Source organism: Cervus canadensis, chromosome 1, assembly GCF_019320065.1.
Source record: "Cervus canadensis isolate Bull #8, Minnesota chromosome 1, ASM1932006v1, whole genome shotgun sequence".
Lineage (NCBI taxonomy): Eukaryota > Metazoa > Chordata > Mammalia > Artiodactyla > Cervidae > Cervus > Cervus canadensis.
The window spans coordinates 1,551,138-1,566,720 of NC_057386.1; the positions used below are offsets into that span (position 1 = coordinate 1,551,138).

Consider the following 15,583-nt stretch of genomic DNA (forward strand, 5'->3'; position numbering starts at 1 on the left):
TATCTCCCAGCCTTGGGGCATCTTTGTGACACAGGAACAGATTACTCACAGGCACCAGCTCCCAGAAAAGAAACAGTTTGGGACGGAGAAACTTGGTGTGCTTTCGGGCATCCTTTCCTTTCCTCCAGGGCGTCAGCCCTGCCCCCAGAGGCCAGGCTGAGGGCCGTCCAGCAAACACGCTTGCCTTTGCGTTCGTCCTGACGTCCGTGCTCTTCCCCCTTCCTTTCTTTTCTTTCCTTTTTTACAGTCATCCCTTCATCCACCCAGCCATTACTTCACTAAGAAATGGTTAGGCACAATTATGCCAGGCTTCCGCATGTGTCGTCTCTAAACCTTCATGAGAGGCAGGTAGTAATAACTCCATTTACAGCTGAAGAAAGAGGCTCAGAGAGGCTAAGAAACTCGCCTGGAGTCACACACTGGGGAGGACGGAACCAGGCCTGCTACCACGTCGAGGTTGCTGATCCACACTGCCTCTCTTTATTTAAACATCCTTCACCCTCAGCTCAGCGCCCATCTGCTCTGGGATGGTCTCCCCACAGGGACCTCACCCTCTGAAAGGCAGTCCTGCGGGGGACAGTTTGACAGTAGGGTTGAAAGTCTTAAACAATATGCATGACGGATGGTGCTTTGATTCCTCCTTTAAGAGTTTGTTTTCAAGAGATAGTTAGCCAAGTGCTCAACAATGTATGTAAGAGAATGCTCATTGCTGCAGATTTAAACACACACACACACACACATAACCCAAGTGTCCAGCGAGACAGAAGTGCTCCGGGAAGTCATGGCACATGCGTCTAAAGAAACACGAGGGAACCACTGAAAACGGTGCCTATGACTCACCTGGAAACAGTGACATTAAATACTTTCCAGTGAATAACGCAGGTCACAAAACCATAAGTACAGTATGATCTTACTGTCCAATACCAAGTACATGTAGTCTCAGAAAAGTCCTGACAGAGGCAACAAAGCGTGAGGCAGTGGTTACCTCTGGGTGGAGGAGGAAGGTTTTTTACAAAGTAATTTTATGTGTGTATTTATCTTTGTCTGGGATGGGTCTCCATTGCTGAGCAGGCTTTTCTCTCGCTGCAGCGTGGGACCTTCCACGAGCGGCTTCTGTCGTTGCAGAGCGTGAGCTCCAAGGGGGGATCCAGGTGGGCTGGGGGGTTGGAGCGCACGGGCTGAGCTGCGCCAAGGCCTGTGGGGTCTTCCCAGACCAGGATCGAACCCGCGTCTCCTGCACTGGCAGGCAGATTCTCTAATCTGCAGCCTTCACCCAGAGAAATCCAGCGCCGGCCGGGCGTGGATTTCTGCGCTCCCTGGGGCAGCCCCTCTTCTCTGCACTGATGTGCCCTCGGGCCAGGTGCCGTCCTCCGCCAGAGGGGCCTGCGATCACTTCACTCTCCAGGGTGAAAATCCTGACGGCATGGAGGCCGAGGTTGAGGGGACGCGACTGTCAGGAAGCGGTCCCTCTCTGGGGATCTTTCTGTTCCCTAAGAAGGTGACCTCTGACCTCCTATCTGAGGACCTGTCTCATCTTGTCTCTCAGGAGGCAGTTTTAAACTAGTGAACCTGACTTGCAAATATGTTGTAAGGAAGAGAGAGGAGGAACTTATAAGTGGAAAGAGAAGAGACACGTGAGTCCGGCGCAGTGCAGAAGGGACTCTGAATCATCATTAGAACGAACTGTGAGCGCTAAGCCCCTTCCGTCGTGTGGACTCTCTGTGACCCCCTGGGCTGCAGCCCGCCAGGCCCCTCTGTCCATGGGAGTCTCCAGGCCAGAACACTGGAGTGGGCTGCCATGCCCTCCTCCAGGGGATCCTCCCCACCCAGGAATCAAACCCGCGTCTCCTGCATTTGCTGGTGCGTTCTTGACCACTGAGCCCCAGGGAGTGTCCGTCCGTCCATGAATGGATGGGGAAGATGTGGTGTCTGTGGGTATATACATGAGGCCACGTGCTATGTATATCAAATTCTTCACAAGGGAGAAGAAGGCTTTTTCTATGATCTCGTATCTATATGAGGTGGCGAGCGGTCACTGAACTTACTGTGGTCATCATCTCCTGGTGTGGAAGTCAGAGCTTTTTGTGTTTGCCTTAAACGCGTTCTCTCACCTCTGCTGAGTCCCCCAAAGTTTCATCACCCCAAAGAAACCCCTCCACACACACACTGTGAGCACTCACCGCCTCTCGCCCGCTTCCCCAGGCACGGGGTTGAGCTGTGAAGGCTGAGATAGGGGGTGCAGCCAGGGCTGGGGCCAGCACGAACCTCATTTCTACCGAGTCAGCTGATGAATAGGGGTCGTGTTCAAACAGTGCCGGCTCGGAGGCTCAGCCGTTCCCCACCCCACCCCCACCTTGGTGGCCCAGTGAGGGGCCCTCAGGCTGAGCAGGGCAGGGGCTTCCCCGGGGCCGCCGATCGAGGGGACTGCAGGGTCTGCCCAGCACCCGGCTCACCCCCACCCACGTGCTCGTCATCCCTGACCGACTGCCCCAATGCCTGGAACACCCTGTCTGTCTTCTTTGCCCACCGTGGTTGTCCAGGAGACTCCGGTTGGCCTTGTGACTGTCTGAGTGTTTCTGAATCTGTGGGCGGCAGAGTGGTAAGGTGGAGAGGGGCCTCCGGGAGCCGGGGTCCGACTCAGCTGAGCATCTGGTGCCCAAAGGCCTGGCCCCTTCCAGCCCAGGGTCCCCCTCTGCAAGCGGTGGAGACCCACCTCGCAGGGCGGCAGGAAACTCTGCCCCGAGGCTCCTTCGTGTCGAGATAACAGCCTTGGGAGGGGGCGGCATGGCCTTGCCCGGTCTGGCTGCGTCTCCGTGGGACGCAGCGCTTGAGCATGCGGTGGGGCCGGGCGCCTCTGCTTTTCTTGGGGGGTCACACAGGTGCCCCTGGCCGCGGGCTGAGCTCTGCCCCGACCTCGACCTCCGCATCGGCTCCCCACCACCTTGGCCGCAGCTGTCTCCCTCCCCTCTGCCCTGGACGCTACGGGGGGCTCCGGGGGGCCAGGCAGGGCCCAGGTGGAGGGGGTGTGGCCGGGGTCCTGCTGGGCCACTGGCCCATCTTCAGGCAGGTGCCTGGTCAGCGGGGGCCTGTGTGTCCTGCTGGGAGCGGGCCCGTCCCGAGGGTCAATGAAACCGAGAAGACGGTCCATGTTTTCACAACGGAGCGGGACAAACAGTACCCGGAGCTCCGCCCGCTCCCCCGCCTCCAGCCCAGGACGGCAGGCCACGCGCTGGCGCCCCCTCCTCTTCCTCCCTTCCTCTCCTGGCCCGGGCGGTGCTCAGCTGATGGGATGAGGCAGTGTCTCCTGGAGCGGTGTTTCGTCCCGTGCTGGGCGAGGATGCTGCGCGGGGCTTGGCCGGCTCCCTGCGGGGGTGAGAGGCTGAGCCGGGGGCAGGGGGCACCTCAGAGTGCCCTGGCCTCCCCCAAGCGGAGGGGCCCGGGGCCCGGGCCGCTGCTGAGCCCGAACCCCCCCACCCGGCGTCGCAGCAGCGGCCCTCCCTCCCCGCTCCAGACCTATTTCCTCTTCGGGACAGAACTAGCACCTTGTTTGTCCCCTAACGGACGGCTTCTCTGTCTGGAAAATCTTTCCTTGTTTTATTTGAAGAGCAGAGCTGTTCCTTCCTCCCCCTGGTGATGAGGAAACATGCTGTTGAATTTGGCATCCTCGCCTTCTGGGAGACCTTGGTTGTAACACGATGCTATCAGGTGCTTACATAACCTTTCCCACTGGGAAGCCGGCTCTGCCGCCCGGGCTGTCTGTCCCGTGGGGGGGCGGGGGGGCGGACAGGGGTCAGAGGGGGGCGGACAGGGGTCAGAGGGGATGTGGGGGGCGGACAGGGGTCAGAGGGGGGTGGACAGGGGTCAGAGGGGGGCGGACAGGGGTCAGAGGGGATGTGGGGCTGGACAGGGATCAGAGGGGGTGCGTGGGACAGACAGGTCAGAGGGGGGCAGACAGGGGTCAGAGGGGGTGCGGGGGGTGGACAAGGGTCCGAGGGAGTACGGGGGTGTGGAGAGGGGGTGCGGGGTGGGGAGGATGCTGGCAGCCGGCCCTGCTGGGAGCAGGGTCTGCTGATGGGACCAGTGGCCACCAGGCTCAGAATGCCCCCAGCCTGCTCACGGCCACCCCGGGCCAGCTGGAGTCCTTGGCCCCACCAGAGGCCTGGCTGCCGTGTGTTTCTAGAAAACTAGTGTGTGAGCTCCGGGCATCCTTGGCAAAGGCACGTATTTATATTTAGAAACGAAGCCTGCTTCTTTAGAAGTTTATAGAATGTGGGCTCCTCAGAACAGGCGTGTTCTTCTGCCCTGAGACACTCATATGAATGGCTCGAGGGGCCACACAGGTAGTTTAAATGAACACATGCTTGTTTTCGCCCGTTGTGAACAGGACTAGGGATTCGGTCAGTGGGACAGAGGGCTCCTGTCTAACGACATTCAGATTCAGTTTAAAAGCAAAGTCTGCTTCGCACCAAAGCACGTTGTCAGAGGCCTGAACTCAGTGCCCGGGCTGCCAGGACGCAGCTTCTGCCGGTTTCTGTCTGTAGGGGATTTTGCCGTGCCTTTGTTTTGTTTGGCTTTTTTTCTGGCTGGCGTTTGTTGGGCACTCCCGTGGCAGGCACGGTGCCCGAGGGCCTTGCTCAGAACTTTATATACATTGTCTGACGTCAGCTTTCCAGCGTCCCATGAGACCAGTACAGCCACTTTCCCCCTTCATGACTGAGGAGGAGGAGACAGAGGGACGTTAAGATTTCTGCCTGGACATCCCTGGTGGGCCAGCGGTTAAGACTCTGCACTTCCGATGCAGGGGCCGTGGGAGATCCCTGGTGGGGGAACTCAGATCCCACGTACCCCCCGAGGTCTCCCAAGGAGAAGGCCTTCTCCCGTTAACCTTACTGCTTTTTCTCAGCCTCTGGTCCCCAGAGACTGCTGTCAGAGAGGCCTGGAATGACAGCCCCGCCCGAGACTTACAAAACCAGCATCTCCAGGGGTCCTTTGTGGCTCCTTGTGCTGAGAGGCTTGCCAGCCTCTGTGTGAGCAGCCCTGCCCTTCTGACTCAGGGGGCCGTGGCGTTGGGAGGGCCCCTTGCTGGGACGCGCCTGAGTGTCTGAAAGCAGACCGAGGTGGTGCTTCCTCCACGCATCACGGAATGGTCTCTGCTTGCACAGCCAGGGAGGAGGAAGTAAGCCACTCATGAATCATGCTTCTGTTTATGTTTTGGTTGCTGAGGCTAAATATTTATTGCTTTAACTAAGAGGTTCGGCCTTAATTAGAGTCATAACTAACCACAAGTGCATTGAAATGCATTCTCCTGGCCGTCGAACGTGGTCTCTCAGCAGAAAGCCAAATTCGACGGCTTTGGATACGCCACTGCGACTGGTCCAAGGATGAAGGTTGCTGTCCACGAACAAAGAGCTTTTGAAATTAAAAACTGCACATGCTACTTTACGGGCTGGACTCAACTGTTGCTCTTACTCACTGTAACGTAGGTCACCTTTGTTCTCCGGGGCGAAAAGGCGCAGGCCACGTAAAACCTGTCATTAGAGACACACGCTATGTTTAGTTTGGAGATGTATCATGTCCCCTCTCTTACTGCCCTGGAACTGGCGCGCTCTACGTGAACTCACCAGGAGAGCTTTACAGACCTTTCCTGGTGTCTGGACCCCAGCTCAGGTCAATTAACTCACAGTTTTTGGGAAATGGACCTTTGTATGAGTATTTCTTCAAAGCTCCCCTAGTGACTCGAGTCTGCATACGGGGATGGGAATCACAGTCCCGGAAGGTCCTAGAAGTTCTTAATGACTGGGTGCCGGCCATGTAGTCGGCCTTGGACTCAAATCCTGACTTGACTGTCTCCTCGCTGTGTGACTTTGGGCAAATGACTTAACCTCTCTGAGCTTCAACTTCTGCACCTGAAAAATGAAGACTAGCAGTGCTCTCAGCTCACAAAGCTGCCCTAAGGATTACGGGAGAGCTCAGGGGTGCACTTAACTCGGTGCTTGGGAGAGGCTCAGTTAACTGGAGAAATTATTGTCACTAGTGTGTGTCTGCTAAGTCACTTCAGTCATCTCCAGCTCTGTGACCCCATGGACTATGGCCCTCCAGGCTCCTCTGTCCATGGGATTCTCCAGGCAAGGACACTGGAGTGGGTTGCCAGGCCCGCCCCCAGGGCATCTTCCCGACCCGGGGACCGAACCCACATCTCTTACGTCTCCTGCATCGGCAGGTGACCCCTCTAGCACTGGTGCCACTGCTCCCGTGTTAAACGCAAGCTGAGGGCCCGTTAGCAGGAGCAGGTGTCGCTGAAGGGTGTCAGGGGGCCGGGGCCGGCTACTGTGGGTTTCCGTACTTGCTGGTGCGGATAAAGCCCAGCACACAGCGGCAGGTGTTTCTGATCATCAGATGCTCGGCTGTCAGGCATCAGCCCCGGGGGACCACCAGCAGTGCCAGCCGGGCCTTTCAAAGTCGGTCCACCCTAGCAACGCTGACGAGATACTGGATACTGGAATTTGGAGCGAGAAGATGTGGGGTGTGTGTATGTATATAAATACATATATATATTTATAATTGCTTACCCGCACTCTGGGCTCTTGAGATAAATTCCTTTCAAGTACAAGGCTTGTGGGCATGGCTGGAATATATCAATGTGTCTTTCTGGTAAAGCCAGAAGCCAGGGCACAGACAGGAGTCAGCTGGTCAGTCTTCGAAACATACATGGGGCGTTGCCCCCACACCCCTGCAAGTGTCCACACCAAAAGGCTTCTCTCAGCCAGCCTTCTCCTCTCTTTGTACCGATCCCTAATCCTTGCAGATGGCTGTCCCCTCTGTTGACCTGTACATGTTTCATAACTGGCCAAATCCCTCCTCACCTCTCCAGCTTTCAACTCTTTGCTGAAATAAGGCAAACACATTGACATATTTTTCTCTGAAAAAGAACAATACAGAAGATTATGGCAAATGAGCAGAACCCCTAGTGGCGAGGACCAGTTAGCAGATTTACTGATTACAGGCCTGTGTGTGTGTGCTGTCGAGTCTGAGTCTTTGCTGCCCCATGCACGGTAGCCAGGCTCCTCAGTCCATGGGATTCTCCAGGCAAGAATACTGGAGACGGTCACCATGCCCTCCTCCCAGGGATCTTCCCGACCCAGGAAGAGAAACCATGTCTCTTGCATCTCTTGCATTGGCAGGAGGGTTCTTTATCACTAGTGCTTCCTGCGAAGCCCAGGGGCCAGTGTACCCTCTGGAAACATCTTGGAGGCAGAGATGCAACTCTAGTGCTGACTCTGGTGCCCACAGTCCCATCACCGTACACACCCCCAGCTTGGGCTTTCTGGTTGACCCGCAGAATCACTGACTGGTTTCTTGGACTCGAAGCCTTCACTTTTCCTTAGCATCTGGGGCTAAGCAAGTTCATCGGGATACTGTGTTCCATGGACTTGCAAATAAATGGACTCCATGTTCTCACCCACCTATTCCCCAAGCGTCCCTGGAAACGCCCCTTGTGGGTGGGGGGTGAATATGTGCAGGGCTCCTGCACGTGCGATGCTCCCACCCTGCTCTTGGCCCGGAGCAGAGGCATAAGTCATGCATTCTGCAGCCACGTGGGAGTGTGATTTATGCCCCAGCAGCGCCGGATTCTCTGCTCCATGTGCGTGAATAACGGGAGGGGGCTCTGGGTCCTTCTGGGCAGCAGGACTCTGGATGGCGACCAGGTGCTCGAGACATCCCGGGCCAGGCCACAGAGTTTCCCACCAGGCCCACTTGGTTCCGAGAGCCCCACACCCCTACACAGGAACCGTCCACACGGACGCGAGTTGGTGGGTGTTTTATTTCTTACTTCAACACTTGGGGGGACTCCAGAACTGGTTATGAGAAAATTCCAAGAATGCTGGGCATTTCCGGTGTTGCGAGCTGGGCCAGGGACTTCAAAGGTTGCCTTCGCTGCGGGGTGGGCGCTGCAGAATGCCGGCAGCCTGGTCCTCTCCCCCCTCCCTGTTCACGCCAGCCAAACATAAGGCCGTTGCATGACCGCGGCCTGTGTGAGGCACACACAGCCTCGCCTTGGAAGGCCTCTGACACGCTAACTGTGTGGAATTCCTGGCTCAGCTGGGCTGAAGTCGGGGCGTGTGTGGGAGTGGTGGGGATGGTCATGGTTAATTCAACGCGACGTGTATTCAGGATGTTTCCATAAGGCATGACCTCATCCCTTCCAGCCCGCTGGTCACCGTTACACTGCTGGTCACTTTTGACTTGGTAGTTACATAAAGAATTCCCTTAATTACCCAGTGGAAATTCGTAGATTGCACATAGATTGTTCTTACCTCCCCAAGAGAGGTAAGAGGTCGGAGCTATTATGAATGCTGTCTCCACAACATCGGAACAACTCATTCATTCAAAAATAAAGGCAGACAAAAGCGGCGGGGAGGGGGGGGAAGTGAGGCAAAGGGAAAATACAACAGAATCTATGCCAGGTCAAATAGCTTGGGGGAATTTCTGCCTTTAGTCAAATGATTTTATTTCCCATCCTCAACATGACCTGTAGGAAGACACGTTCATTCATCCGTTTATTTGACAGGTGTTTGTTAAAGGCCTACTATGCTGAGTGCGCAGGCTGTTTGCCGGGTCACGGTGTGCAGGTCCTCAGGAAGCCAGTCAGTGAAGAAGCCAGACAAGCTGACGGTCATCAGTGGAGTGAGGGGATTAGGGGACGTGACTCCATAACGAGGAACAGAGGCAGCAATTTACACCTTTATCCAGTAAAATAAAAGCACGTGTTGAAGGAGATTGGACTTTCCAGGTAGCTCAGTGAGTAAAGGATCCGCCTGCCAGTGCAGGAGACAGTGGGTTCGATCCCTGGGTCGGGAAGGTCCCCCTGGAGAAGGAAATGGCAACCCACTCCAGTGTCCTTGCCTGGAGAATCCCGTGGACCGAGTAGCTTGGCAGGCTAACGTCCATGGGGTTGCAAGAGTCGGACGCGACTAAGCGACTGAACATACACACACACATTGAAAGGGATTAACTAGGTGAATAAAAATGGCTGATTTCCAAGGGAAGTTGGGCCTTTGCTGGAATTACTGGGAGCTCTCAGAGCATCCCTGACAGGAAGGACTGCTCCTCCCAGAGAACCGACTGCCTCCTTGTCTTGCAGGAGGAAGTCCCTCCAAGCAGACCACTTGGGAAGGAGGGCACCGCGTCCCGGCCCTGGCTTACTGGCCCGGCAGGGTCCCCGTCAACGTCACCAGCGCAGCTCTGCTGAGGTACGACCCCCCCGCAGTCTCCTTGAGATGCAAGGAGAAGGCGTGTGCTCGGGTGACTGGAGACCTCCCCCTCGCCGACTCTGGGCAGGCGTCCACAGGGCCTTCCCAGCCTCAGACTGCAGCCGTGCGGAGCTGCCTGCAGGCCAGCCTGTGAGCTCCTTAAGGCAGGAGCACGGGGGGCTCTGCAAGCCCTCCTCTGGGGAGCCCGTCTCTGGGAAGAGGGCGCCGGGTGGGCTGCAGGGCCGTCAACACTGGTCGCAATGGTATCTGCAGGAGCGTCATCACCACTTTCAGCTTGGGCCAAGCTTCCCCGGTGGCTCAGATGAGAAGGAATCTGCCTGCAATGCAGGAGGCCTGGGTTCCAACCCTGGGTCAGGAGAAGGGCATGGCAACCCACTCCAGCATTCTTGCCTGGAGAATCCCATGGACAGAGGAGCCTGGCAGGCTAAGGGTTGGACACAACTGAAGTGAAGTGACTTAGCACGCACGCACGCCAGCTGGCGGCGGGGAGCGGGGGAGAACAGATCACCGAACACGAATGATTCCCCCCTCGGGGTAGGGCAGGTGTCCGAGGTGGGGTCACTCGGAACAGATGGCCCTGAGAGAGGGGTCTAGGTGTTCACGTGCCCTGGAGAGGAGAGAGGGAAGGAGGGTCCCTCTGGCTGGGGAGGAAAGGCTGAATCCTTGGCTGAGGACCTTCTTCCTGCCTCTGCCTAAGAAGCTTCTACAAAGAAGCACCTGCTTTCTTCACAGGACAACTGTCAACGTGATCACATCTCAGATCACGCTGATCTCCTTATCGAGGCTGACCCAGAGGCCACGTCCTGGGCACAGGGCTCGGCCATGGTGAACGTCCTGAAAGCAACACCACGTGGCCCTGACTCCTAACTGGGGGGGCGTCCTCCTCGTGGTCTGCCCCATACCCCTGGGCAGGGGCGCCCAGGTGCTTGCTCACATGCTCAGAGGCTTTGTTCTGGTTAAAGACTAATTTTCTAGTTCCAAAGTTCCTTCGCCATCAGCCAGTTGGGTCCTGGGCTAGAGAACACAGCCCAGAGGAGGAGGGCACGTCTCACTGGAGTCCTCCAGCGTCCTGAGGGGAGGGATGGCGTGGGGGGACTGAAGCTGAGGGGACAGACGGGTAACCAGCTGTGATGCCAGAGCAGCGGGTGGCCAGGCACTGTCCCTCGAAGCCTCTGGGCCCCCAGGAGCCCCCGGTCAGCCCAGTACCGTTGGGGAGGGGGATGACCAGCAGGTGTGAACAACAACTCGGGCTGGAGTTTGTGACGTCAGGCTGGCTGGGAAGTGGGCCAGGCGGGCTGCTTTTTCTGGGCCTGACTCGCTGCAGTCAGGCCAGGGGTTCACGTGTGCAAGGAACTCGGCTACCTCGCGGGTGACGTCATGAGCCAAGCATGCTGTTGTCAGTTGAGAATGGCGTCTGCGCCGTCCATCGGTCACAGCACCATGATGCAGCGGCATCCGTGAGCTGATTATTTCAGGCTTCAGAGGTGAGAGCTGACTGAGGGGCTCGCTGGTGAGTGTCCCAAGGAAGCCCATCTTGGGGACCTCCCTGGCAGTCCAGTGGCTAAGCCTTCGCCTTCCAATGCAGGCGGTGCAGGTTCGATCCCTGGTCGGGGAGCTAGGATCCCCCACGCCCAAAAGCAAATCGTAAAATTCTTCAATGAGGATGGATCGTCGTGTCCAGTATGGATCAGGCATGGCTCCAGGGACCGGATGTTGGAACAGGCTCTTCGGACCGATGGAGAAGGAAATGGCAGCCCACTCCAGTGTTCTTGCCTGGAGAATCCCTGGGACAGAGGGGCCTGGGGGGCTGCCATCTGTGGGGTCGCACAGAGTCGGACACGACTGACGTGACTTAGCAGCAGCAGTAGCAGCATCAGGCCGAAAGCTCCTGCTGTTTTGGAGCCGATGTCCCTTCGGGAGGGCAGAGCTTAGCAGCACACGCCGGAAGGGCCCTGTGGTCTGACCCTAAAGCCCTGAAGCGGGGTTTCTCGACCTTGGCGCTGCTGACGTTTTGGGCCGGACCATTCTCTATAGTGGAGGGTGTCCCAGGCGTTTGAGGATGTTTGCTAGAATCCCTGGTCTCTAGATGCCAACGGCTCCCCCAGCCCCAGCTGTGACGACCGGAACGTCCCCTGGCAGCGCCATGAGCCCCCTGGGAGGAGACTCGTGCTGGTTGAGTCAGCACTGTCGTGCGATGCCCTGGGTTATGTGCAGAAAGGGGTGGGTCTGCTCGCACCTGAGCTGGGAGCCCCATCTCTGTCTAGAACCGAGGACCACTCTCGTGGGGGCTTCTGGGCCAAGTCCACAGTGACGATCAGGGCAGGAAGGACGTGAAATAACCTCATGTGAAAAACAGCTAAGGGTCTGTTTTGCCAGGAAAGTGGATAGTCCCCCTGGCGAGGGGTGCACGGCTCTCTCCCAGATCAGAAAGGCAGGCCGCTGCGTGCAGGGGGTGTGGCTGTCTCGAGGCAGAGGGTCCGGAAGGAGCTACAAGCAGGCAGTGCCCTTGAGGGGGTCCCGTGGGCTAGGCGCCACCCTTCCCGGCAAGGCCCAGCCATGCCTCCCCTTTCAAGACCTCATCCCTGTTGCTGTGTCTGGCAGCAGGCTCTGGGGGGACGGGTGGTCCTGACGACCCCGCTCCGGGCTGCACTCTTCGGTCCCGGATGTGCGGGCTTTGGTGTCGGGTTTTCCTGATGCTCTGGGCGCGCTCTGCTCCCTGGAAGGTGCTGACGGAACTGCTGGTCTCCTGGGGCTACCTGGGGGTGCTGGGGGAGCTGCAGCCCTCCAGCCTCCCCCACGGGACCCGGGCCAAGAAAGGGGGCACTTAGATTCCCCCAGGGGTAACTCGAGCGAATCCCATGCGGGAAGGATGGCAACTGAGAGAGGCTGAAGAGCGTACTCCCCACGCCCTGGGCTGGTTCCCGCTTCTTCACAGTTCAGAGGGGGTTCTGCCAGCCCCTGCCTCACTCCAGACCCAGAGTTCAGGCCTCTGCACCCAAACCGACCCACCAGAGCCCCCTACTTCTCACTTCCTGCCTGCAGATCACACCTGCCCCGAGGTCATGTCCTCACTTCTAGGAAGCAGCCTCCTCCCGCATCCCCTCCTTCCCCCCACCCCCCCAACTCTGGACCGGCTTCTGGACTGCTCCGTACTCCACGAGGGCTTGCTGCCCTTCCTGTCTCTGCATGCGTGTTTGGGGTGCCCTCTGCCTCCTCCCCCCACCCCTCCCCCCACCCCTCCCTCCCCTCCCCCCACCCCCGACTCTGGACCTGTTTCTGGACTGCTCCGTGGTCCACGAGGGCTTGCTGCCCTTCCTGCCTCTGCACGTGTGTGGGGTGCCAGCTCCTGGAAGGAGCATCGCAGGAGATAAGCTCCTGGCCCCGTGGACTGTGGAGGCCAAAGGGAGAGCAGAGACCCCTGTTCTGAGTCAAGGGGGAGGCTCTGCTGTGGGCGGGGCCCTGGGCCTGAGGAGGGGAGTGGATGGCCTGCTGGGTCCCTTCTGAGACCCCTTCCTGGGGAGTGAGGCTCCCCTCCAGACCCTGGGCTGGGGAAGCCAGAGCCCAGCCTCGGGTGGGCACCCCCTCCCAGGGATGTCCAGCCTCACGGGGCCAGATCTTGGGTCTCCATTGAGTCCCACCGACTCTTGGTAGGCCTGGCCTTCAGATTCGCAGCTCTGTTCCTGCTGGAACTTTTTTTTCTGACCAGAATGCAGGAGAGAGATGTGCCCTGGGGTAGAGGCAAATGGTAGCACGTGACTTCAGAGAACACCAGAGTAGGAACACCGCCGTCGTGGCCGCCTTCGGGTGGCGGGGCTGTGAGCGTGGCGCTCCTCCACGGCGCGGGGTGCTACCTTTTCTCCTGCCCTCAGCGCGGACCAGGGCTTCCCAGGTGGCTCACGCCGTGAAGAACCCGCCTGCCAGTGCAGGAGATGCAAGAGACGTGGGTTCCATTCCTGAGTTAGGAAGATCTTCTGGAGGAGGAAATGGCAACCCGCTCCAGTATTCTTGCCTGGGAAATCCCATGGACAGAGGAGCCTGGTGGGCGACAGTCCACGGGGTCGGAAAGAGTCCAACACGACTGAGCACCTCCCCTCCTGCCCCCAAACATGGACTAGTTTGTAAAAAGAATAAACGGGCTGAATGAAAGGGGACGGGACGTGTCACCCATGACGGCATTCTAAACACAAGCGAGACCCAGGGAGGGAAATGAAGTGAGTGTTCCCCTGCAGATGCTGGTCACACGCTGCTCCCGCTCGGCGGGTGGTGGTGGCCCAGGCGGTGACAGGTAGAGCCCCTTAGTTCTCTTTTCATTTATTTTTAAAAATTAATTTTTGTTGGAGTCGAATGTGTTCATTTCTGCTGTAGGGCAAAGTAAAAGTTATACACACACATCAGTTCAGTTCCGTTGAGCCTCTCACTCGTGTACGACTCTGCGGCCCCATGGACCGCAGCACGCCAGGCCCCCCTGTCCATCACCAACTCCCGGAGTGTGCTCAGACTCGTGCCCATTGACCCGTCCTCTGTCACAGAGCCCCTCTTTAGAGCCTTTCCCCGTCTCGGCCGTCACAGAGCATGGACTAGAGCTCCCGGCACGCTACACTTGCTGTCGCTGTCTCTCAGTCCTGTCTGACTCTTTCCGACCCCGTGGGCTGCAGCAGCCAGGCTCCTCTGTCCATGGGATTCTCCACGCAAGAACACTGCAGTGGGTTGCCATTTCCTCCTCCAGGGGATCTTCCTGACCCAGGGACTGAACCCGGGCAGAGAGACGGCCCATGCTGGGGGCTGTCCGGGTGGGTCATGCCCCAGGATGACCAGGAGAGGGTCTGGGGACACTGGGGCCGACTCCGCCTGGTCTTCCCGCAGCGTGCTGGACATCTTCCCCACCGTGCTGGCCCTGGCTGGGGCCCCCCTGCCCGGAGGCCGACGCTTTGACGGTCTGGACGTCTCGCAGGTGCTGTTCGGCCGGGCGCAGACGGGACACAGGGTAAGTGGAGGAGGCGCGTGTCCTCCCAGGCTCGTCCGGAGGCTGGCCTGCTGCCCCCCATCAGGGTCTGCCTGCTTCTGTGCAGGTAGGCCCATCCTCCGAAGATGCCCGTCAGTGGCCGCTGGAGGCCCAGTGCGCCAGACCCTGGGGAGGGGGCCTCCTTTGAGAGGAGCCTCTTTCCACTCCCTGCTCTGCTTCCTGAGTTGGTCCAGTTCATCACCCAGATTTCTATGTAGCAGTTTGGCCTAGGGCGGGCATCCATGGGTACTTATTCCCTGTAACAAATGGTTTTTTCTTTTTTTTTCAACATCATTTAATTTTCTGACATGACATAGGCAGAAGGCACAGTTTTTAGCTGGATGGGATGTGTGAGCAGTGTCTGCGTTGTGTATCATGGGGCTCCCTGCTTCCCCCCTCCACTGACCCCGCCAGAACGAAAGCTCCCCAAGGGCAGGAATCTCATCGTGGAATTCTCAGTACGCTTAATGCGGGGTCTGGCACCCGGCCAGCATGCAATAAATGAGAACTGAGTGAATGACTGGATGACTGAACGGGATGGATGAATGAGTGAGTGGATGGATGGATGATGTCCTGGGGGCCCTGACCTCTCCTGGCTCCTGGAGTACTCAGCGCACACAGTCCTCCAGCCCCCAGGCCCCTCTCGGGCGTTCCCGGAAGCATTCAGTGGCTGTCTCTCTCTGTTTTACTTTTGCCAAAAGGAAGAGGAAGTGGGAGGAGGGAAGGGGGCGGGTGGGATCCGGGCCTGGCCTCCCAGTTAGGGACCCGCACATCAAAGCGTCTATTTCTGGCCTCCCGAGGGTCACAGGGAAGTGAGTCGAATGTTCTGGGGCAGTTCCTGAAGGTTCCCTGCCCCTGGGCTGGGAGTTGGTGGTACGTGGCCCTGGGGGGTTGCTGACTGCGTCAGCAGAGAGATGCTCCCGAGTGTCCAGGAGGACGACTGAGGTCACCAGGAAGCTTGGACGTTGGCTCCTCAATGCGGTCCCAGCGCCCGTGGGAGCCGGCTCCTGGGCGTGGAACTTCCGTCTACAGCCGGCGGAGACCTCCTGCTTTCTCAGGCTGCCTCTTTCCGCAAACTCACGGGGCCCCTCTTTAGGGCTGCGTGGTGACTAACCTGGGCCCCAGGGACCGGGCAGGACGGCCTGATAAAAGCCACAGCGCCGTTTGGGGTTTTGTGGGGATGTGTGATGGGTGGGGACACAGCTGGAGTGGGGCTGACAGCACCCCGTGACCCAAGGGGAACCACCACACCTTACCACTCACCAGGAGCTCTGCAGGGACTTTCAGGGTGCGTCTCCTGTGGGCCCGG

General features: G+C 58.3%; 1 protein-coding gene across 10 annotated transcripts in view; it reads left to right on the forward strand.

Moving 5' to 3' along the window:
- The window catches only part of ARSG (arylsulfatase G), a 99,819-nt gene that overhangs the window by 77,123 nt on the left and 7,113 nt on the right, over window positions 1–15,583 (forward strand). For 7 of the 10 annotated variants that reach the window (XM_043445556.1, XM_043445931.1, XM_043445859.1 and 4 more), the window contains 2 exons: window positions 9,143–9,251; window positions 14,136–14,256. In XM_043445556.1, the coding sequence (XP_043301491.1) occupies window positions 9,143–9,251; window positions 14,136–14,256 (230 nt within the window). The remainder of the gene's footprint in view (window positions 1–9,142; window positions 9,252–14,135; window positions 14,257–15,583) is intronic. The other 3 variants (XM_043446177.1, XM_043446013.1, XM_043446093.1) reach the window with 2 other exon arrangements.